The 23855-nt window shown below is 56.6% G+C and overlaps 1 protein-coding gene across 5 annotated transcripts in view; it reads left to right on the top strand.

Moving 5' to 3' along the window:
• The window catches only part of PCNX2 (pecanex 2), a 193919-nt gene that overhangs the window by 28891 nt on the left and 141173 nt on the right, over positions 1-23855 (top strand). For 4 of the 5 annotated variants that reach the window (XM_079107189.1, XM_079107187.1, XM_079107188.1 and 1 more), the window contains exons 5-9: positions 4329-5606; positions 10360-10507; positions 10625-10770; positions 12123-12216; positions 20957-21092. In XM_079107189.1, the coding sequence (XP_078963315.1) occupies positions 4329-5606; positions 10360-10507; positions 10625-10770; positions 12123-12216; positions 20957-21092 (1802 nt within the window). The remainder of the gene's footprint in view (positions 1-4328; positions 5607-10359; positions 10508-10624; positions 10771-12122; positions 12217-20956; positions 21093-23855) is intronic. The other variant, XM_079107190.1, reaches the window with a different exon arrangement.

The following is a 23855-nucleotide window of genomic DNA, read 5'->3' as shown; positions in this document are numbered from 1 at the left end:
CTGTGTTCAGGCGCTGTCACTTTAAGTCCAAACAACTCACCACTCGCCTTCTCCTCTGAGCAGCCGCCTGGAGCTCCAATGCAGTCACTGCGAGTCCAAACGACCCGCCGCGCTCCTCCTCCTCCTCCTCCTCCTCATCCTCAGGGCCGGCCCTGGTGTTCAGAAGTGGTCTGAGTCCAAACAGCTCGCCATGCAGCCCCTCCTCTGGCCCCCGCCTGTAGCTCTGGTGCAGTCACTCCGAATCCAAGCGGCTGCGCTCCTCCTCCTCCTCCTCAGGGCAGGCCCCAGTGTCCTGAGTCCACACAGCTCTCCTCGCTGCTCCTCCCCTGGGCAGCCGCCGGAGCCCCAGTGGTTGCTCCGAGACCCAGCGCTGTGCTGAGCGGCCTCCTCTACCATGCTCCCAATTGTCCGAGTTCACTGCTCCAGCGGGGGGAGGGGCGTCTCACCGGCAGCTCTACTTCACAAAGTTCCCTGCGTTCCGGGACTACCGTCCCATCTGGGACGCCTTCCCAACGGGTGAGAGTCACCCGGCTGCTTTGAGTTGGTCCCAAGTGTCTCGATATCTCCTTTTTTGAATCCTGAGTCCTGGAGCAACATGAAATGCAGCCACTCTCTAGGCCGCCATCTTGAAACTTCCTGTCTGCATCTCTTTCAAGCTGCACGTTTCCTCTTGGGGAACTTAATCTTAACCTAAATGACGTACATTTTTTTAAGTGAAATTTAAGTGGATGTTTATTTCACTTCTTTACTGGAATTGAAAACGGGTTTCTTTCCCCTCCCTCCGCTCCACTCCTTCACAGAAGTGAAGACCAGCCCCTGGTCTGCGCGGCAGCCCCTGGGTGCACACACCTTGCTCGGGTTCCACCCGTCAGTCGCACACAAGTCCACGATGGGGCCCCTTCGTGCCATTTTGCACACGTGCACACGCACACCCAGCTGCTCACACAGGCCGTGGTCTCCAGGCCAGGTTGCTGTCCCCTGGGCCCCTTCCTCCTCTGAGGGGCCGCTCCAGCCTCCAGCCTTCACCTTTCCAGCAGACCCTCCCTCTTTTCTCACTTGCACTGGGGCCTCGCAGCAGAGGCTGTGCGCAAGGCCCAGCAAGCAAGGGGTGGAGGTGGCCTTTGCGCCTGTTTGGGGACCCCAGGTCCAGTGTTTTCCTGTCAGCCCTGCACCTCAGGCACCTCAGGAGTAAGGTACTCCTTACTCAGACCTGTAGACCCCATGCTAGCACACAGGTTTTGCTGTTGTTAGAAGGCAGGTGGCTTTCTGGTTTACAATTTTATTGTGATATGATTCATATGCCGCACAGTTTACCCATTTCATGTGTACAGTTCAGCAGTTTTTAGGGTGTCCAGAGTTGCATATTTATTACCACAGTAAACTTTAGAAGGAAACCCCAGGCCACCGAGCCATCACCCACTAGCCCCTGTCTCCTCTAGCCTGAGCAGCCACAGTCTGCTTCCTGTCTTCATGGAGTTGTCTGTTCTGGACAGTTCCAAATGGAATCACAGAGCATGTGGTCTTTTGTGACTCCTTCTTTCAGCTGACCCAATATTTTCAAGATTCTTCTGTGCCATGGCATTTTATCAGTAACCCATTCCTTTTTACTGCAGAATAATATTCCTTTAAATGGACATGCCATTTTCTATGTATCTGTTTATCAGCTGATCAGCATTTGGGTCACTTGCACTCTTTGGCTACTTGAATAATGCTGCTGTGAACATTCATGTATGAGCATTTGTGGGGAAGTCTGTCTTTGCTTCTCTTGGATGTACGCCTGGGAGTGGGATTGCTGGATCATTTAGCAACTGTGTCTAACCATGGGAGGAGTGGCCAGCCTGTGCTGGAAAGCAGGCGTAGCCTTTACATTTCCATCCTCGGCATCTGAGGTGATGGTGTGTCCTTTTCCTTGACAACACTTACTACTGTCCGTGCCTTTGACTGTAGCCATCCTGGTGAATGTGACATGGTGTCTCATTATGACTTTGTCTGGCATTCCTCCACCAACTAATGAAGTTTTTACCATTGTAATGCTCTTTAGAGAAGTGCACATTCAAGTCCTTTGCCCACTCTAACTGGATCATCTTTGCTGCTGAGTTGTAAGAGTTCTTGGTATGTTTGGAGTACCAGTCCTTTCTCAGACATCATGTACGATTTGCAAAGATTTTCTCCCATTCTGTGAGTTGTCTTGTCACTTTCTTAGTGGATTCTTTGAAGTCCAGAGTTCTTATTTTTCATAAAGTCCAAATTATTTCTTGCTTCCTTTTGTTGTGTGTCTTAGTAACCATGACTAAATCCAAGGTCATAAAGATGTATTCCTGTGTTTTCTTCTAACACTTTGATAGTTTTAGCTTTTGCAATTAGTTCTGTGATCCACTTTGAATTCTTTCTGTGGGATGAAGGAGGGTCTGATTCCATTCTTTGGTATGTGTTTACCAGTTGTTCCAGTACCACTTGCTGAAAGTGCTCTTCCTTCACTAGTATGTTGGGGCCTCCCCATAGATGCCTCAGGACATCATGATGTTCAGCATGCATGTAAGGGCTAACCCTCAGTTCTGTTATTTTAATCTCCGTATCTATCCTTATATCAGCACCACACTATTTTGATTATTTCAGCTGCATAATTGGTTATGAAATTGAGAAGTATGAGCCCTCTTCCTCCTCCTCCTCCTCCTATTCCTCCTCTTCCTCCTCCTCCTCCTCCTATTCCTCCTCTTCCTCCTCTTCCTCCTCCTCCTTCTTCTCCTCCTCCTCTTCTTCTTCTTCAGACCTTTTTAGCTCTCTGGATTCCTTGCATTTCCATAAGAACTGTTAATTTATGCAAAAAGACAGACTAGGATCTTTTTAAAGGACTGCGTTGCATCTGTAGATAAATAAATCTAGGGACTATTCCCATCTTAACAATATTTGTTCTTCCAATCTGCAATCACAGAACCGCTCCCATTTACTTGACTCTTTCATTTCTTTTAATAATGCTTGTTAGTCTTCAGTCATAAATCTTGTACATGTTTTGTGTAACATATTTCCAAGCATTTCATTCTTCTACATGCTGTAACTGGAATTGTGTTCTTAGTTTCATTTCAGATTGGTCATTTCTAGTGTGGAAATATCATTGACTTTTGTACATTTTTTTTTTTTTTTTTTTTTTGGTACTAGGGATGGAAGCCTGGTCCTCCCATATGCTAGGTAAATGCTCAACCATCAAGCTATACCTCCAGCCCTTTTTAATATTTTACTTTAAGGCATGGTCTTGCTAATTTTCTGAGGCTGACCTTGAACTTGTGATCCTTCTGTCTCAGTCTCCTAAGTTGTGGGAATACAGGTGTATGCCCCATGCCCAGCCCTGTACATTGATTTTTATATGCTCACACTTCCTGAATTTTTTTTTTTATTAGTTCTAATAGATTTTTGGTGGATTTCTTAGGACTTTCTGTATACAAAATGATGTTGTCTCTGAAAGAGATACCTTTCCTTTTCCCTTCCTGGTCTTGTCGCTGTTCATTTCTTCTTCTTGGCCAATTGCTCTGGCTACAGTTTCTAGTACAGCATTGGTTAGGGGTGGTGAGACTGTGCATCACTGCCTTGTTTCTGGGTTTATGGAGAAACTTTCAGTCTGTTATGCACTAAGTGTAATATTAGCTGCGAGTGTCCCATGAACGGCCTCTGTCAGGGTCAGGATGTGCCCTTGGGATCCCAGGTTGCTCTGTTGTCGTGAAAGGATGTTGAATTCTGTCAAGTGCGTTTTCTGCATCTGCTGGCAGGGTTGTGTGGTTTTTATCAGTGTCTTTCTTGCTGCATCGTTCTTAGTAACATGGTGTGTTTATGTCTGTGGACAAGGAGGGTCACACAGTGGTTTTTAACTGGAGGTTTTGCTCCCCGGGAATGTGTGACAACGTCAAGGTCATCATTGTCCCATATGGGGCAGAGTGCCACTGAGAGCAAGTGGGCAGAGGCCAGGAGATGGCTGAGACCACGGTGCCCAAGGCAGTCTCCTGCAGCAAAGGGCCGTCAGTTGGAAACGTGGGCAGTATTTTCGTGTCTTAGGTTGATTAAGTAACTTGCTCAAGGTATCAAGCCAGCAAAGAGCAGAGCCAGGGTCCAAATATGCCATGTAGGACTGCCACGGCCCTGGCACAGCAGACGCTCGAGGTCTGAGTTACAAGATGCAGGCGTGTCAGGAGCAGTTGCTCTTTGGAAGCGATGTTCTTGGAAATAAGCCCCCGTCACATTTGATCTGTCCTTAGTCATGTCCTCGCCACACACTCGCACCTGGGACATGGTCCACTCCTCCCAGGTGGCGATCCATGGCCCTGTGTTGTTTGTTGCAGGTGTCGTTCCGTCAGGAGACCAGCCCAGGACACCAGTGGTGGGCCCCGCACCAGGCATCAAGACAGGCGGCACACCTGTTTCTGAAGGACACCTGCCTGAGCCCACACCTGGACCGGCCCGACTAGTGAAGCCGTTCACTGCAGAAACCCTCCTCCCTGGGCGAGGGCAGGCGGGAGGAGGGGCACAACGCCCACCCCGCCACAGATCCGAGGGCGGCTTAGTGGACGGAGGAGCCTCGAAGAAGCTGCCGCACCTGTCTCTGTCCCAGTACGACCTTCTAGAAACAGATGTCTCCTTCCAGCCCTGGGGCAGCGAGAATTCAGTCCTGATTCCAGAGCCCGCACACCGTCTGCAGGGCTCTACAAGGGAGCCGTTGCCGAGCACGTCGCCCCAGGGCAGCCTGAGCAGCAGCTGTCCCCAGTGCCACACCATCACAGCCAAACCTGTGGAGGAGCCGGTGGACACTTCCTGTCAGGTGGACCTGCCGTGGAACCAGGAAGCAGAGGACTCCGACAGTGAGGTCGCCGTTACTCTCATCGATACGTCTCAGCCTGGGGACCCACTGAGTCTGCACGAGCCCATTAAAATTGTCATCACGATGAGCAGCACCCCAAACTCCATGACGGACTTGGAGAGCTCCCTGCACCTGCAGGCGCTGGGCACCAACAGGACTGGGCTCAGATCTGACCCTCAGCCAGCTGCCCCAGGGGAGGCTGGGCCTCCGGGCGTGGAGCAGGTCAGAATTCCCATGATCACCCTTGAACTGTCTGAGGATCGGGGAGGTGTCCCTGGTCCCCAGGGCCACAGAACTGAAGGGAGCCCCGAGGGACCGCAGGTGGAGGGGTCTTCGCATCAGCGTTCTGACCACGGATCTGGGGAGGGGACAGGTGCCACCAGGGACTGCAGCCCTGCCTCAAGGCACACCTGGGAAACGGCCCCTGCATGCTCGCCCGACACAGCCTCCCCGTGCGAGGCAGGTGGGGACGGCCAGGCCAGGCTGGACCCGTCCTCCTGTAAGAGACACGCCCGTGTGTTCAGTGTGGACAGCGGGACGGACATCTTCCTGAGCAGAAGCTCCGCGGACCCGGCTAGCGACAAGGAGAAAACCATGCCGACCTCCAAGTCCGACCTGGAGGCCAGGGAAGGGCAGATGCCCAACGAGTCCAGCTTCCTGGAGTTCGTCTCCCTCATAGAGGCCATCAGCACCGCCAAGGTGGCGACCCCCAGCCCGCAGTGGGGCTCCGTGGAGCCAGGCGGAGCTGGCCGGCTTCCTGCAGGTGCGGCCCGCCCGCCCCTCCATCTGGTGGCGCAGGAGGTTGCCCCCGCCATTTGCCCCCGGCGTCTTATCTCACCCTCAGCGGGGCGGGGGCGGGCAGCCGGGGTGGCTTGGCTTGGCCATCGATACTGGTCGGATGTGCTGACCCGCGCTGTGACGAGTGCGTTCACGCGTCCCACGCACAGGCTGGGCATGCCGAATCCCAACGCTGGGGACCAGAGGTGTTTCCAGTTTGGGATTTTTTCAGATTTTGGAATATTCGCTCATATGCGTGAGATGACTCAGGGCCAAGACCAAGTCTAAACAGGAAGTCCGTGTTTCTATTTATTCGCGTTGCAAGTCCACACAGGCCTCAGGTCCAGAGCCCGAGGGCCACTGGGTTGTGACCTGTCTCTCACATGACATCAGGCGTGGCTTTTCCCTCCTGTGCTGTTAGGTTGCTCAAGAAGCTTTGGATTTGGGATTTTCAGGTTAGGGATGTCCCGCCTGCATTGGTCACTCAACCAGGAGACTTTAGGCATTAGAGTGAATTTGGGGCTTTCCTAGAAGGCAAGAATATTTATTTCCAGGGAAATTAGCAATTATGTTTCACTGCAGGGACAAGAACTAGCGTAGGCATCTCTTCCATCATGGAAGAGGTCATGGAAAAGTGGACTTGAGGCACGTCTCCCTCCCTCAGATCTCCGTTTCCTGCTGAATTGCACAGCCAAGTGCAGATCCTGGTTATGCCCACCTGCCCTCCTGGTACCACCAGGGCTCTGCAGCCTTACCTCGTGCCCTGCCTCGCCCCAGCACACTGTGTGTGTGACAGGGTGACCGCATCAGGGCTGGCCAGGATGCAGGTGAGGGTCCTCCCGGTGGGGGTTCGCCAGCATGATTGTCAGTGGGACTGGCCCTCCACAGTGTCCCAGTGTGAGGCTGAGCCCCGAGGTGGTGCTGCCCACTGGGCCCTGTGCTGGTCTCTGCAGGCCTCTTCTGCAGATGGGCTCAGACTCCCACTGACTCTCCTGAGTTCGTCTGGTCAGTCTAGGAAGAGCCGGGACCCAGGCTGGATCCCAGGCAGCCTCCCTGCGTTTCCTGTGTGGAGCCCGGGAGCATTTATTTTCCGGTTACTTGAAGTTACAGAGGGTGTCAGTTTCCTTATAATAACACAATGTTGCTATGATTTTCATAAAGTCGTTTAGCTTTGAACTTCCACATTCTTGAGCACGTTGTTTCTGCAGATGCCAGCGTCTTGCTGGCGCCTGCGTGGTGGGCTGCTGGTTAGAAGCTGAGCGTGCCGGTGACTCCTTTCCTTTGCTGTGGGCTGTAGCTCTTTCTCCCGCTTCTGGCCGTCTGTGTCCCCTGGGACAGCAGGGCCTCTGCCCTACCTACTGGCAGCTCTGAGCAGCTTCCTCAAAATTCAACCAATTATTTTCCAAACAAGTATAGTGGGTGCATGAAAGCAGGGGTAAAGCCTTTTGGAGATAAAAATCTTGGGGGGCTCATCCTCAACTCAGTATAAAGAGCCAGTTCCTCTAGACCACAGCTGTCTAGTGGGCTTTCTGTGGCGATGGGCGCACCCCACATCTGCAGCCTCTGCACTCATCGCTAAGCAGTACGTACGTGGAATGGGGACTGTGCAGATGAGGAACTGCATTTAAATAGCTGCAGTGGCTACCAGTCATCATGCTGGACGGCAGTCATCAGGGGCCTCGTGTGTGTCCTGGAGAGCTGCGCTGCGGGACAGAGCACTGGCTTGGTCGAAGCCTGGCTCGGCAGTACCAGCTGGGTGAGCTCAGAGACTTGCTCAGCCCTCCTGCGTGCAGGGCTGGTCGCGTGTGGCGGACTCCCTGGAGGACTTGAATCGGGAGCTATAGAGAGCTTGCTGCGCCACTCGCTGCAGCCCCTCGTCTTTCCCCTCGGGCCGGGTCAGGTGGGTTCTGATCCAAGCGGTGCGTCCGCTTGGGTTTCTGCTCGTCTTAGGTTTCCTGGGCCATCCCATTCGATGAGAACAGTATCCAACTGGAGATTTCGGTGGGGTGCAAGGGGGGCGGGCGCTGGGAGGGTCCTGGAGAAGGTGTGGAGAGTGTGGAGGAGCCCGGGAGGGAGGGGCTGGGGCAGCTCGCCTCCCTCTGGAAGAGACGGGCCTTCAGTTGGAGGAAGATGGTGGAGGACTGCAGTAAGCTTGTCGATCCTGGAGGCCATCAGTGCCAAGGGTAGCGACCCAGGCTGCTTCCTCTGCCTGAGCTGTGAGGTCTTCTGTCCCGAGTGTGGTCTGTCCTCGTGATCTGCACGCCAACTTCTGTGTGTGTAGTAAGCCCCCTGACCGTGTCTGATGACCCTGGCAGCCCAGATGCTTGCTAGAGTTTTCCTGCTGGTGGAAGGACAAGGCTGGACCTTGACCTGGTGGGACAAAGGTTCAGGGCTGCCCAGCTCTCTGTGTGCTCTTTCCAGCCGTTGTCCCCTTGCAGGGCTCTGGGATTGTCCTTGGGTCTCAGGAGTGCCTGTAAGTCCAAGGCTAAGGATGACTACACGCCATCAAACCTTTAAAACCATGTTTATGTCTTTATTTATTTTCGTTTGATTTCCTTCATGTTACGTCGGGTTCAGAGCTTGCAGGGAGCCAGGCACCATCCTTTGGGTCAGCAGCAGCGTACAGCCAGGCAGAGCGTATTGGTCGGAGTGGACAAGGGAGGCTTCCTTCAAGCCCCAGAGCAGGACGTTGGTCAGGGATCTGAGGCAGCGGAGCAGAGGTAGCGTCACCTCTGATGGGTTAGGGCCCCATGCTCCCTGCTCTCTGGTCGCTCCTAGGTTGAAAGGGGACTTTAGGGACACTGCAATTTCTGATCAGGTCCTGGCTTCTGGGGCTGACCACCTCCCGGTTCTTGGCTTCCAGGATGGTCTGCGAGCAGTAGTGGTCTGACTTCCCGCAAGCCTGACTTCTGGGTGCCCTGACGGCTTCCTGGGCTGTGCCTAGAGAGAGCAGGTTCAGTCCCTGGGCTGGTGGCCACAGGTGGCTGATCAGAGCTCTGTGTCCATCGGTATTGTCTGGTCTTTGTCCCTTTGTAAATTCAGCCTCTTTACTTCTAGAAATTTCATGGGTAATCATCAAGGCATGCAAAGATGTTAATTGAAGAATTATCTTTAATTTAGAAAATCAAAACAACCCAACTTTGCCATAACGGTCTGGTTAAATACATCATACTGTATCAATGTGATATTACGTAACTATTGGTTTTGGATGATGAGGAAGAATATCTAGAGATATTACATACTGGTAAGGCACTAAGGTAAATACGAGAGGTAGTAGAGCATCGTTTTTACTACTTCATTTTAGTGAAACTATGTGCGTGTCCAAGAAAAAAATACAGTTGGGTATGAATGAAGTGGGTCCTGGTGTAATAACCAGGACGGGGAGATTAAGAGTGATTTAAATTTTTACTTTTCTCTGGTTTTTAAATTATACAAAATGAATGTGCAGTATTTTTACAAACAGAAGTATTCCTATAAGTATTTTTTAGGGTAAAAGAAAAACAGTCCATATGCTGGTCTCTCATGGACCTACGGGAGACCCAGGCAGGACAGAGGTGGACAGGTGGCCCCACTGCTCGGTCAGTCAAGGGCGTCTCGAATCCCAGAGTGGCCGAGACTGTTTGTGGATGTCTGTAGCAGGTGGAGGCAGCACTGTCCGCAGGGCTGGCTGGAGCTCTCTGGGCCCGACTGGCCCCCGCTATTGGTCACGCTGGCTCTTCGTCAGGGAGACACTGCGAGGTGGTCGGAGCTTCTGTGTGACAGGCCTTGGGTGCCACAGGCCTCCTGGTGGCCGCCTCACAGTGGTGCTGGGGAAGCCTGTCTTCCTGCAGAGCCAGCAGCTTCCTGGAGGAGCTGGACGGCTAAGGACGGAAGGAGTGGCTGCCCACGTGGCGGTATCCTTGTACCCACGGGCACGTCTCTGCACGTCCACTCTGCAGGCTTAGGCTGGTCTGACGGTGCATCTTGACCGACTGTGGGTTCCGACGCTTGGTCCCGTTCTCTCAGGCCCAGGTCTAGTGGCTTCCATGCCCACAGCTGGTATCTTTGGTCTTAGAAAGACAGTGGACGTCTGGACCTTAAAAGTGACCACTGGGTGCGTCCACAGAGGGCAAGGGTGGACCCTGGGGGTATGTTCCGCTTTGCATAATGACATGAGACGAGGCCCTTATTTCGGTCCTTTACATGGAGAGGATTTGTGAAGCACAGAGCCCAGCCTGTCCCTGTCTGTCCCAGGGTCCTTGCTCGCCCCCAGGCAGCCTCTGGCCAGGGGTGGGCGTGCAGACTTCCGCTTGCACCTTTAGATCTGGAGAACCATCTAGAGGAGGACGGGTGGGACTGGACGATGTGAAGAGGGACCTTGCTGCAGAAGAGCAGGCGTGTCCAGGGACCGCTGTCACTGCGGGCACCGGTGGGCTCTGAGCCTGTTGGGCCTGTGCTGTCAACGGGGCTCTACACGTGCATGGGCGTGCTGCCGAGTCAGTCAAGGGGTCTGGAATCCCAGTGGGAACGAGACCGTGCTTGTGGATGTCTCCAAAGTGTGCTCGCTCCTGTTTTTCAGATACATTCAGGTACTTCCATACTGAGCAAAATAGAAATTATTCAAAGCATCTGATTTCAGAGGAGCTGCTTAGATTTAGATTCTCTTCCTATTCCCGTCTCAGCTTTCTTAGCCTATTTCCAGGAGCTGCCCCATTAATTTCCTATTTCACAGAATAATAACACGCAGTGGTGTTTTTCAGATCATTGCGCCCAGGGGGAAAAGGAGGAGGACCCGGAGAGTGAGGAACCCCGTGGAGAGGACGCCAAGCAGGGACAGCCAGGCGCTCAGCCGCAGGGCCACACCAGCGCCAGCCAGGTGCCCGCTCAGCCTGCCAGGACCTCAGCCCTGTAAGTGCTGCCCGGGTGCATGGTGGCAGAGGGGGAGGGCCCACTCGTGGCTGCTTCTCAGTCTCTCCCAAGGATGCAGAGGAATTCCTCATGGTTTTGACTATCCTACCTGTTAAGTTTCCAGGGCAATAGGCATCGACAGATAATCTACAGGGTGACTTCCCAACAAGATAGTTCTGTCCTGCAAGTCATCAGTGGGCCTGAAACATCTGTGCAAGAGGAGATGTCCGTGGATGCCATGCATGTCTTCATTGATGGACATGGTGAGTCTCGGGGGGAGCAGGAAGCGGGAGGGAAGCAACTTTCTTAGGGTTCTGCGTGGACAGTGGGAAGGCAGACCGGCCTTTGTTTTGGGAACTGTGTGCACTACCTGCATTGTGTCACTCCTTAGTTCTAAGGTAAGCACCAGGAAGACCTTTCCTGGACTCCCCGGCCTTAACCAGGAGCAGCTGTCTCTAAGCTCCCCAGCACCCTGTTCTTTCCCTTACTTACCAATATCACAGCCTGTAACTATTTATATACTTACACTCATTGGGTGGATGACATGTTCAGTTGTAAACTTCTCAGGGCATTGCCCAGGAACCTGTAAACATTTATTGGATATTTATGGAGAATCTGCCCTTGTAATATTTTCCCCAGCACCTTCTTATAAAGGGACTTAGTGGTATATGTAGAGAAACACAAGTGGCATGTTCAAGGTTACAAAGGTCAGGCATATGGGTCCTGGTCCTCCTGGGGTGGGCCTGGGCTGAGGTCCCTCATAGACAGGTAGTGCCTGCTGTCTTACTCTTGAGAGGGTCCTAGCCTGGACAGTAAGCTCTGTGGCTGCCTCATGTAGCTCAGTAGCTTATCACCTTCAGCACTTTTGAGGTTGTAGAAATTCAGACTCATGTTGTCAGGAACAACAGTAGCTTTCCTACGGAAGCTCCACGGCCAGGTCGAACTTGACCGCTGCACCTGCCGGGCACTCACAGCACACAGGCGAGGCATGCCGCCTGTGCCCACCAGGAGGGCTCGCACCGGGCTCCTGGGGGGCGGCATGTGCATCAGGACTGCTGTTCGCACCTCCATACCCTGAGCCCTCTGGAAGAGCTAATTTAATGCTGCAAATGAATTCCGTCCCGAGCTTTTCCTCATTAACAGGCTGACACCTCGGCGGCTGCCAAGGCACTGCTCCTCTGCTTGTTCAGAGGTAGGGCTGGTCTCATGTGGTCTGCCAGTCGAACCACAAGCTTAATAAGCCTCTTTTTGTGCACAGTACCCGTGTGTGTGCGTGAGTGTGTGTGTGTGTGTGTGTCCACAAAACCAGCCGTTACAGCCTAGCCGAGATCAGGCTGACACATGAAGGGAATATATAGAAACTGAATTAAGAGACAATTTGGATAAATTGATTACAAACCGTCAGGAGCTAAGCAATGAAGTCAGCGCCTATCTCAGTGTATTACTGGGGAGGTCTGGCAAAGAACTTTTTCTTAGCAAAGTTTCTTTTGGACCTTGTGTGTCTTCTCATGACTCACGCTCTGTGGCCCTGGAGCGTGAGCAGGGGTCCCCACGGTCCAAATGAAAGCAAAGACCCTGGTGCAGCACACTTTGCTGACGTTTTCTGACTTTGCAGGGGAGGTCAGGTCCTGTTACTTGAAGTCAGGGAATCAGAAGGAAGGCTCCCTCCAGCACCCTCCTTCGGACTCTGCCTGTGTCTCCCAAGCCCGGTGAGTGGGGCCTTGTGGGCAGGTCTGGGCTGTGGCACCATGGGGACACGGGGCTTACTCTGAAACTGCAGCGTGGAGCTGGGCGGAGTGAGCACGTGGATGTTGGTGTCAGGCATGACTTTCGTGCCAAAGAGGAGCTGACATTGTAGAAGAATGGCAACTAAATGGAACCCTTTTCATCCCACCTTCACAAAAATGCACATAACCAGGCAGTTCCGCCAGGGAGGAGCAAAGGAAAGGCCGTGGCCCACTTGGGAATGTGACATGCTGCGGGGAAGCTCAGGAGGCTCTCTCACTCCCAGTGAGGAAGGCGCGGCTTGGTAGGCGGCTTTCCTGCTTCACTCTGGAGGGTGCGAAGGGCGCTCTTCCTTATGTGGGGCCATGTCGAGTTCAATGGTGTGTCTAGAGCGAGCGTGGGTCCACAGTGCACTGGCCAGCTGTCAATTCAGTGGGACTGAACTTGAGGTGCGCCTGGCTCCACGATTCCCCATGGGTTATCCAGGTGGACTCACCTCAGTCCTGGCTCTGAATAGTCCAGGTGGGCTCGCCTCAGTCCTGTCTCGGGATATCCAGGTGGGCTCGCCCTGGTCGCTGGCTCAGGGTATCCAGGTGGGCTCCCCTCAGTCCTGGCTCGGGGTATCCAGGTGGGCTCCCCTCAGTCCTGGCTCAGGATATCCAGGTGGGCTCCCCTCAGTCCTGGCTCAGGGTATCCAGGTGGGTACACCTCTGTCCTGGCTCAGGGTATCCAGGTGGGCTCACTTCAGTTGCTGGCTCTGGATAGTCCAGGTGGGCTCGCCTCAGTCCTGTCTCGGGGTATCCAGGTGGGCTCGCCCTGGTCGCTGGCTCAGGGTATCCAGGTGGGCTCTCCTCAGTCCTGGCTCAGCGTATCCAGGTGGGCTCACCCTGGTCGCTGGCTCAGGGTATCCAGGTGGGCTCCCCTCAGTCCTGGCTCGGGGTATCCAGGTGGGCTCCCCTCAGTCCTGGCTCAGGATATCCAGGTGGGCTCCCCTCAGTCCTGGCTCAGGGTATCCAGGTGGGTACACCTCTGTCCTGGCTCAGGGTATCCAGGTGGGCTCACCTCAGTTGCTGGCTCTGGATAGTCCAGGTGGGCACACCTCAGTCCTGGCTCAGAGTATCCAGGTGGGCTCATCTCAGTCCTGGCTCAGAGTATCCAGGTGGGCTCACCTCAGTCCTGGCTCAGGGTATCCAGGTGGGCTCCCCTCAGTCCTGGCTCAGGGTATCCAGGTGGGCTCCCCTCAGTCCTGGCTCAGGGTATCCAGGTGGGCTCCCCTCAGTCCTGGCTCAGGGTATCCAGGTGGGCTCCCCTCAGTCCTGGCTCAGGGTATCCAGGTGGGCTCCCCTCAGTCCTGGCTCAGGGTATCCAGGTGGGCTCACCTCAGTTGCTGGCTCTGGATAGCCCAGGTGGGCACACCTCAGTCCTGGCTCGGGGTATCCAGGTGGGCTCACCTCAGTTGCTGGCTCTGGATAGCCCAGGTGGGCTCTCCTTGGTCACTGGCTTGGGTATGCAGGTGAATCGTGCATACACGTTTCTTTACAGCTGCGGGAGCATTTCAGGACTTGTGGAACCTAGTGGTGACTTCAGTGTCTTAGGCATCAACCTGGAGAGGAGAAGGGGCTTCAGGGACCTGACGTTCCAGACCCTGTGGTCCAATGTGTGTGGGTGTTGTGTGGGAATTTCCTGGAGAGCCTGCGGGAGCCTGGAGCCGGGGTTGCCCTCGCCCCGCAGTGCCCACCTTGGGGGAGCTGTCTGGTTGCTGCTGCTCTGCAACTCAGGGGCTCTGCTGCTATGCAAGTGCCCCGCCCCCCCACACACACACTCTGCTCTGAGCCGCCTGAGCCCAGGAGGAGCTGCCCAGGAGGAGCGCTCGCCCCAGCCTGCTGGCCTGCTCCTGCTCCTTCCTCCTCTTCTCCAGAAAGCATGCCAAGTCCCCAAGCACATGACTCCAGAGGAGAGGGAGGTTGCTGACCTCGACTCCTGCCTCCGACACCTGTCGGAACAGTCTGGGCTTCATCGTCCACCGTGGCACTAGCTCTGACCCAGCAGTCACCTCATGGGAACACATCTGTGAGTGCTGCCTGCTGGGCTCCTCTCCCAGCCGGAGGTCCACGTGTCCCTCAGCCACACCAGGGCCAACGGGAGCCTCTCATTCTAACCCAAAGCGAAGTTCGAAGTCTTCCTATTTCCACCCAGAAAAATAAACTCCATTTTTGTCCTGCGTAAACACTTCAGTAATGCCAGGTAGAATAAAGCCACACATCCAGAGTCCAAATGTACTAACCATGTACACGCGCGAGGGGAAACTGGAGGCGGGATGTGGGCTTCCCATGCCCTGACCCTTGGACAAGTGGCCCTGAGAGCCACCCACTGACTGCCCCGTAGCCCGTTTCTCTCCTGGTTAAATCTCCTCCGGTCCCTGGCCTCCATCTCCTCTGCGTCCCCTTTCCAGAGGAGAGCGCTCTGCTCAGCCTGCCCACTCTCCAGTGCTGCCTGGACTTGGGTTGGCTGGGGGCTCAGTCCTTGTGCAGGGCTTTGGATGAGCTGGAAGGGGCTGTGACGGGCGGAGGGGAGTTGCCCACTTCCTGGCTCTGCTCAGATGTGTCCAGATGCACGGGACAGCTTGTCCCTGCTCCCTAACGCTCGGGAAGGGCCCACCCGCTTCTCTTCATTCGAGAAAGTCTTCTGCTGACACTTCGGGAGCATAGACGCTGCAGTGGATGAGGCCTCGCTCACCCGTTACCAGGCCTGTTCTTCCTGGGTGCTGAGGGGGTTCCTGGTGGCTGAGGAGGCCCAGCTGTCAGACGTGAGGTCCAGGGACACACGTGTGCCACGTCCATGCAGAACGTTCTTCGGGAATGCCCACCCTCCTACGGCCTGGTCTTTGAGTGGGTCAGTGCCTAGGGTGGGTGGCAGTGGGGACCGTGAGGCTGTCCTGCCACACAGTGGTCATCTGGAGGAGCAGATGCACCCTGCTTCCTGTCTGACACGGGAGCAGGAGCACCCGTCGTCCCCGGGCCATTCCAGCCGATCGGGAAGACCAACCGAGTGCTGCCGCTGCTCAGCTCGTGCTCAGGAGCAGCGCCTGGCCCGGGTGGAGTCAGGTGGCTCCTGTCTGAGCTGCTGTCTGGTGGCCCATTGTGGGTGTTCCCGTGGTCCCCACCACCTCCCTAGATTTCAAGACACTGGAAGCAGTGCCGCATTTGTGGCAGGCTCATTTCTGCAGATCCGTAGTAGATCCAGGCTTTCGTGGGACGGTGCCGTGCTGACCTGGGTGTCCTTGATCCGTCCATGAAAAACTGCTGGAAAAACAGGAGGAAAACGGGAGCTGGTACAGTGTGAAAGTCCTGCTTGTTCCCAAGGGCGAGGGCCACCTCCTTGCCACTGTCTCTGACCCTGGAGGAACAGGCTAGCCACTCAGGACCTGGGTGTGGGGAAGGGCTGAGAGGGCCTGGATTTTCCAGTGCTGCCCACGAGGAGCTAGCAATCTGCATCCGCACGGAACGCCTACTTGGTTTAATGCTGGGTTTTCGACATCTCTCAGACCACTCATCACTTGTGCGTGGCTGGTTGGGGCCTCTGGGCTGCTGTCACCCTGCCCAGCGCCCCTGCCCGAGGGTTTGCTCTCAGCCCTTCCTGCCAGCGTGTGTGGGGTTGAGATCCAGATGGAGGCCCTGGGTGCTGCCCCTGTGGAGCCCTCGCCTGCTCTGCGGCTCCTCATCTCCGAGGCTCCAGTCACACTTCCTTCGTATGCCTGTTTCCCTTCCTGGTCTTCCTGTGACATTAGCTCCATCTCTTCAAGTTTTTCCTGGGAGTCTGACCCTTCTCCCTGGAGTTCCGCTACCTAGATAGGGTTCCCGCTGCTTCTCTTTGAGGTTGTGCTGGACTAAAGGAAGTGACCGTGACTGGCATGTCCCTAGAGCCCTCGCCTGGCCCTGTTGGTAGGTATCCAGCAAATGCTGCCTTACAGCCTGCTGCGTCACTGGACAGGGCCCAGGTGGCCCAGGTGGAACTCTGGCTGGCACCGAGACCGGCCTGTGGGGTGGCGGGCAGAGGTGGGTGGGAGCGGTGCCCCGGCCGAGGGTTCCGCTCTTGGTCCTCGGCGCAGCAGATGTGGCTGGGCATCTGTGGAGAAGGAAACCACCCTGTTCCAGTGGGGCCCTCAGCAGCCTGCTGCTGGCCTGTGGTGGCGGGAGGTGGAGGTGCAGGTGGAGGCCTGGTGGGCGTGTGGAGCATGGGCCTCTCCTTTTGTGAGTGGGAGCCAGAAAATGTGCCTCCGGGAGCCTCTCCACACAGACCCCAGGCGTCCCAGGCCTGGTCCTGTCAAGGAAGCGGCTCTCTGCCCATGTAGAGGCCCAGGGGCGCGAACTGGCCCTGGGACCTCAGAGGCCCAGCACCTCGGCGCCCTGGCCCCAGGCTGGCTGAGCCGAGTGCCAGCACTGTTGTTTATTTTTCATTTGACATGGTGCAATCACTTAGCCACTCAAGCGTCTGTTTCTCATCCTGTACACAGAGGGAAGACCTCCACAGTTAATGCCCTGGGGTGCTTTAAAAATCTGTGAGGACACACTGTGCTCATGACTCGCCCTCTGTGAAGGGTGCTCAGTGAACTTCAGCTGTCTCTGGCTGGAGGTTGCTGTGGCGTCACCCAGCACGTGGTCCCGTTCTAGCCAGGAGGAAGCCTTGCCCCTGGCGCTCTCCTGGGTGGGTTGTCGGGTCCCACTGGCCTGCTGAGGTCCAGCATCCTGCTGTCTGGCATTTTGCAGCAAGCATTTTAATATTATGTCCCCAGTTCCTAGTGCCATTCAATTCTGAGACTTCCTATCACAGTAACATAAACCCTGGTCTTGAACTTGGAAGGACGCCTGGTTGGGGCTGTCTCTAAGCCATTTGGCTGTGGGAGGTACAAGAAAAGCAATCTTTTCCCTGTAATGTGACCCTAATGGCTGCCGGGCTTGCCTCCAACTAGGCCATTAAACCCCTGACCCAGTGCTGGCAAGAAAGCCACTACTCCTGGCTGTCACTAAGCCTTTTGCCATGAGTCTTACGTCCCTGACTCCCAAGTATGAATAGGGAATTGTCAGTGGTGTAGCTTCCGAGTCTCTTGGGGACGTCTGGAGGAAGCCAGGAGAGGAAGCTTGCTTCCCCGCCTGGCCCAAGGTTCCCACAGGAAGCAGCAGGTGCCCTGCTTCCTCAGGAGGAGGAACAAGGAACCCAACTCCAACTCCAGCCTTTAGAATCGCTCCTTGGAAAAGTTGCCCAGGGCAGTTCCCCACCAGCGCTCTGTCTCCCGCATGCAGGATGGATTCAGCGTGCTGGCCTGAAACCAGCCAACCTGCTCCTGCTGAGTGGCCTCTGTGTGCTGGGCTGGGCTGGTTCACTGCAGAGTGGACTTTTGCAATTAGTGCTTAATGGTCTCTGGTATTTGTTCAGCCACGACTTGTATTTATTTTGCCCAGAAATTCTTCAACATAATAGAGCAGAGCTGTCTTCTTTGAGAGATCTGCATCTCAGTGTGAATCCAGTTCTCCCAGGGTGGTCAGCAGGCAAGTGCAGATGCGTTTCCAATGCCTGTCCTCTGCAGCTGATGCGGAGATGCAGGATCCACTTAATTTTGAGGATGGGCACCTCCCGAAGTGGGCTTGGTGGTGTCCTGGAGGGAATAGGCCCTCCGACCAGATCATTTACAGCATTGTTAAGGGAGTTTGGTACCAAAGATGGCCCCTCAGCAGAAGGGTTCACAGTGCAGGTACCTAAACTGATTTAGTCCTGGCTTTTTGTTTCTGATTCGATCTAGCCTGCATTGCAGTCGATACTGTTTGCTTACTAGTTAGGTTTGACTTGAAGGCTGCCCTGGGTCTCTAGACCCACTGTGTACCTTGGCTGAGGGGCAGTTGAGGCTGGGGTCTTGGTCCTTATTGCTTCTCTGGTTCTTATGCTTTTGTTGACAGCACCCAGCCCCCCTGGCCCTTATCTCAACAAAACTGCCCTTGCTCACCAGGGTGAACTCGAGGTGTCCCCTGCCGTCACTAGGGTTATGCACCCAGCTCCTGAAGAAGGGAAGCCGCACGTCCCCAGAACTGATCCCCTCTGTTCAGGTGCCGTGTTGCTTCATTCAGGAGAGGTGGTGACTGGGTATGAACAGCCGTGCAGGAGGCGGGGCCCTGCAGGGAGTCAGGTGTCCACCACAGAAGGCGGTGACCTCTCCCTGTTGCGGGTGCACAGCGCAGATCCACGCAGGCGCAGCCGGAAGCGCTCACCTCCGGTCACAGGCGCTAGATTGTGGGCGTGGCTGGTGCGGGCGGAGGACTCCAGGGGTTCTTGGATCCCCGGATCTCAGAGTGGAAGGCCCCCCGAGCAGCTGGCTCCCTTCCTCCTGCATCCCTCTGCCACTCACTTCCCAGCCACCCTCTGTCCTCATTCTGATTCCCTAGCCTCGCTGGGAAGAGATCACACTTTCAGCCAGGGCCCCTGGGCTGGAAGGCTCTCCAGGTCCTGCCACGGAGGAGCCTGCTGCAGTGCGCAGGGTGGCCACACGGGGGCGGCGGGACCCTGTGCTGCAGAGCTGCGGGGACTCCGGCAGGCTGAACTGCCCGGTGGACACGCGTTCCTGTGAGCCTTCACAGCCCGGCTGCAGCTTGAGGGCTGCGCTGCTGGACCCAGACCTCCTCCACGGTGGGCTGTGAGGGTCATGCTGACTCATCTCTGGGCCGTCTCCCTGGGCGCCCGTCCCCAGCAGTTCTGGAAAACGAAGAGGGACAGGAGAAGAGGGCCTTGGAGGCTGGGAGTCTGTCACTAGATCTGAAGACGAGCACGCCAGAAGTGCCCCATCAGCGGAAGCGGAGACCCGGTCTGTGTGCTCCGCCTGCTTGTGTGCTGGTCGTGGCACAGATGGGTAACCTGGGCGTCAACGTGGTGCAGTATCGGGGGCAGTTCTGGGGCCAGCTCTGTCCATGGACCAACGCTCCCCACGGCCCAGTCTTTGCCCCTCCCACAGGCTCACCAGGAAGCCCCATTCCTTCTGCTGCTGTGAGCTCCAGCTAGTTTCAGGAAGCCTGTCTCTGCTTCTACCCTGCACGGAACTAGTTTACCAGAGACCGACCAGAGAGCAGGAGGGCGAGTGGGCAGACTGTGCTTTGGAAATCTCCCCTGCAAGGAGGGGAGCGTGCCTCGGCTCTGCAGGCTCAGAGGAGGGGAGGCGTCCCTTGCAGGGGGGCCCTCGCACACTATGTTAATTAACGCCGGAGGACCCACTGCCCCTGACCACAGGACAGCCCAGGGTCCATGACCAGGAGAGTAGCCCTGGGGTCTACCTGTCCACCTGTCCCTGCGGTGACTCTGATGACATCACGGCCGGCTGGGAGCTGGCATGGACAGGCTGGCGCACACGGGTTATTGGGTTATAGCCGCACAAGCAGGACCTGGAGAAGTGCACTGGACCGAGGCCCTGGGGCTCCTCCACTAGAGCAGTGCGGAGCCCGCCCTCCGGGCCCTGCGGGGAGCCTTGCGATGAAGCCTGGCTCAGGGTGCTCAGAGTACAGTGCCTCTCCTGCGCTTGTCTGGAGTGCTCAACTCCCATAGCAGTGGTTCCTAAGAGGAACTCGCCCCCTGTTTGGGTCTGTGCGATAAGAATCAGGTGTGCATCAGGCAAGCCTCTCCCCGTTCCCGCCAACAGAGATGCCCACAGTGCACAGATCAGCGGAGGGCCCAGAGGTCATGCTGTCCTCCAAGATGAGACCCAGAAGCCAAGTCCTGTGTCCACCCAGGTGGGAAGGCCAGGAGTGGTTTCCGAGTGTCTGGTGTGTGTGTGTGCGCGGAGGCACCGCTGGGTGCTTCACAGGCAGTGTGACAGCTCTGGGCCACGCCCCTGAGGAAGCCACGCCCCCTGGCAGGAGAGCAACGGTGACAGACTCCAGCTCTGTCAATCCTAGAGCTCACCTACGGGACTTTGGAGGAACCTGAACCCCAGATTCTTAAACAGGACACTTAAGTGGCCAGCATAAGAAAGCAACTTATTGTCATTATTTCCCAATTGGAAGGGACCTAAGTGGCAGGGAAGGACGAAGCCGGTAGGTGCCCACTCTTGTCCTGGCTCCTGGCAGGGTGCAGGTGGGCCTCATGCAGCCCTGCCCCTGGGGCTTCTGTTCACAGCCTGGTGGCCCTGCTCCTTCCCAGAGCTGGCATCTCCTCCGCTCCTGCCAGTGGTGGACAGGGCCTGCTGGGCCCCAGCAGCCAGGTTAGTCTCTGCTTTCCACGAGGTCCTGGCCTGGCCAGGGCAGCACCTGATTTGTGCTGAGGAGAGGTGCCAGCTCTGCCTGTCCTGCTGTGTGACGGGGACAGCCCCTGGTGGCTTCTGTGCGGAGCAGCACAGCACAGTGGGCAGTGCTCTGATGGGCCTCTCTGGTTCCCTGCGAGGCCAGACAGCAAAGCTCAGAGGAGCCATGGCGGAGATGGAGAGCAGACGGGGCAGGGGCGCACAAGCCCCGTGCTCACGGCGGGCTGCCCCTGGGCGGCTCTCTACGAGGAAGCCTTTGCCAGACGTATCAGCAGCCGTGAGCCTGCCCACAGCTCGGAGAAGCTCATGTGTAACGCTCGGTGGCTCACACGTGTTGTCAGGGCCCGTGCTCCTGTCGTGGGCACCCCTAGTGTCCACAGGTCTGGCGTGGCGAGCAGACACCTCTGGCGCTTGCAGGTGACTGAGACCTTTGTTCTTCCTGTCCCCAGGGAGGTTCAGACCAGTTCCTCCAGCACCACCACTTCTGAGAGCCCAGACCCATCCTCGGGGGACCCTGCGGTCAGCGCCCTGCAACAGCAGCTGCTGCTCATGGTGGCTCGGAGGACCCAACCAGAGACGCCCCGGGTATGTGGTGCGGGTGCAGTTTGCGGGTGCTCTGGAGGCAGGGGCTCTGGGTCACCCCCCCCCCCCCCAGTTCCGCGTCCCTGGTGAATTGCAGAGGCCTCTCTGATGCCTGGCAGTCCAGAGAGCGGACGGGACAGCCGGCACCCTTCTGTTGACACTCACAGGATCGCCACCGGCTCACTCGCTCTTCCAAATGCCTTAGAGATTCAATCACTTTGATCCCAGGTGCTAGGAGGCACGAATCCCGCAAGAACTCCCTGGTCTAGTTTGCTCCCCACAACCCCACAGCTTTTAAAAGATCTGTTTTTGAAAAATCATGATAACCTTGTATGTCTAAAAGGATTCAACAATCCCCGGGTCTTTGGCTTGAGGAGAGAGACTATTCCTGGGGCAGGTGACGGCGGAAGCCTCCCCTTACTTCCCAAGGGAAACCGGTGGGTGCGGGCGCAGCTCCGTCTGCAATGTGCTGTTGCGAGTGTTTTCAGAGCGTGAAAGCCGACCACGGGCAAGAGCTGCCAAGGCGGGCGTGGCTGGGCCCGCTGCTCGGCTGGGCCCATTGCTCGGCCGAGGCCAGGTCAGCACCAGTGACGACGCAGGCTTTCATTCCTGTGGCGATGGACGCGAGGCATGGCATCGCAGAGGGGACCATCACACGGCCAGGAGGGGCGTGGTTTGTACCACCTTGAGGCGTCTGAGGTCCATGGCGACCCGGTACTGCACAGCGCAGCCCAGCCTAGAGTGGAGGGCTGCCCCGTGAGGCCGCTCACTGTCCAGCTCACCTGGGCTCCGTCACTGGCTGTCGTTCCTGTGCGGCAGCCGGCCTGGGTGGTGTTGGTCCCTGGGCCTCGCTCCACGCAGCTGCACTTCCCCTCCCAGCTGCTCGGGCACGGCCTCCTGCAGGAGATGTGCCAGGTCCCCTCCTGTCTGGTGGCACTTGGTCTCCACGGGAACCCTTGGCAACACGGGGTGCCCGGGGTCCTGTACGGGGTGTTGGCGGGATCCGAGTCAGCTCTTGCCTCACCTGCTGTGAGGGCTCCCAGCCCACTGTGGCACGAGGGCCCGCCGCCCACCTTCCCAGCGCGGCCGTGTCTGCTGGCAGCTGCCCGTGCGCCCGGTGGACTCTGCCTCCTCCCCTGCCCCTTCCCTCTCCTCTCCGCTCTGCCCTTCCAGGTGATGCTTGCACAGACCTGAGAGCCTGTAACGGCTTCCCAGGTCCCTGTAGAGCAGCCTGCAGCTCAAGTTCATCCAGCGGCCTCTGACCCGGAGGCTCTTCCACATGGTGGCCCGGTACATGGTTTTCAGTACGCGTGGTTTACGTCCCCGCCTTGAGCCCAACTCCAGATTTGGTAGAAGTGATGTGCTACCCGTAACCCAGTGTCCCCACGCCCCCTTTGCCCACATACTTCACTCCAGATGGCTGTGCCCTTGCCCTGTCTGTTCCCGTCTCGTCTCCAGAGCACGCTTTCCACCTGGCGTCCCCACGGGACCCATGCCCTGCCTCTCGAGCTCCGTCTGTCTTGCTGGACGAGGGCTCGTGTGGCCAGGGGACGCCTCCCGAGCGGGACTCGCAGGAAGGGAGCCGGGCACACCTGCCTGGAGGAGCCGTGGTGCTCACGGAGACGGCGCTTTCCTCAGAGGCGGTGCTCCTCAGCACCAACCAGTGCGTCCTCGCTCCCCGGACCTGGCCGGGTCCTCGAGAACAGCAGGCGTTCTCAGGCCGGGGCGGGCTGTCTTTACCGTCTCCACGTGGGCTGTGTTTCCCTGCTGGCTCCGCAGGTCATCCTGACCATGGCTGCTCTCGGGGCTGGGATCTTGGGCCTGTGTGAATAGGTCCCATGGGGCGGGCGCAGGTGGGCCCGCTGGTTTCCCAGGAGGAACCCAGCTGGTCGTGGACCCCGTCCCCTTTCTGGTCTCCACAGGACAGCAGGGTGATATTGCCAGGCCCGCCTGGGCACTGTGGCTCGGTGCTCGGGTGCGGCCAGTGAGTCAGACAGCAACGCTGGTCTCCATCCCTCCCCAGGGACTGCGGCCTCCCTGGCTCACATCCTCCATGTGTGTGTCCATGGGCGCTGTTGTGGACAGGCTGCCTTTCTATTCCAGAAACTTCCAGACCCCCACCAAGGAGCACTTGTTATCCTTTCACTTTGTATAAGGTCCACAATAACACTCTGCCAGCGGAGTGAATGGAGGGTCTTAGGATGATGAGAAAATCTGGATTCGAATTTGAATTTTGTGCCAGGAAGTAAGCAAAGAATGATTTTGGTAATCCACTAAAACCTGGGGGCTCTTAACTTCCTGTCCTCTTCAGGCAAAAGAATTGAAATTCTAGGAATATTATTTTTCCATTTAAGAAGTCACATTGTTTCTTATTTCCATTAAATTCTGAGATGATTTAAAACAAGAATTCATTAAGGCTGCAATAAATAGCTCAGCAAATCAGAACTGTTGTTTTACAAAAGATGCAGACATCGCTCACCTGGGTCTCAGGCCTGGGACCTCGAGCCTGGGCAGGGTGTCCTGCTGCCGCCCTCAGGAAGAGCACGGTGGCCTTGCCCTTGCACCCGACCTCCCTTGCCCTTGTACCCTGACCTCCATTGCCCTTGCACCCTGACCTCCCTTGCCCTTGCACCCTGACCCCCCTTGCCCTTTCACCTGACCTCCCTTGCCCTTTCACCTGACCTCCCTTGCTCTTGCCCCTGACCTCCCTTGCCCTTGCCCCTGACCCCCCTTCCCCTTGTACCCTGACCCCCCTTGCCCTTGCAC

Source organism: Sciurus vulgaris (genome assembly GCF_902686455.1).
Source record: "Sciurus vulgaris genome assembly, chromosome: 12".
NCBI lineage: Eukaryota > Metazoa > Chordata > Mammalia > Rodentia > Sciuridae > Sciurus > Sciurus vulgaris.
Note: the sequence above shows the minus strand (reverse complement) of the source record. Positions and strands in the feature narration are given on the sequence as shown.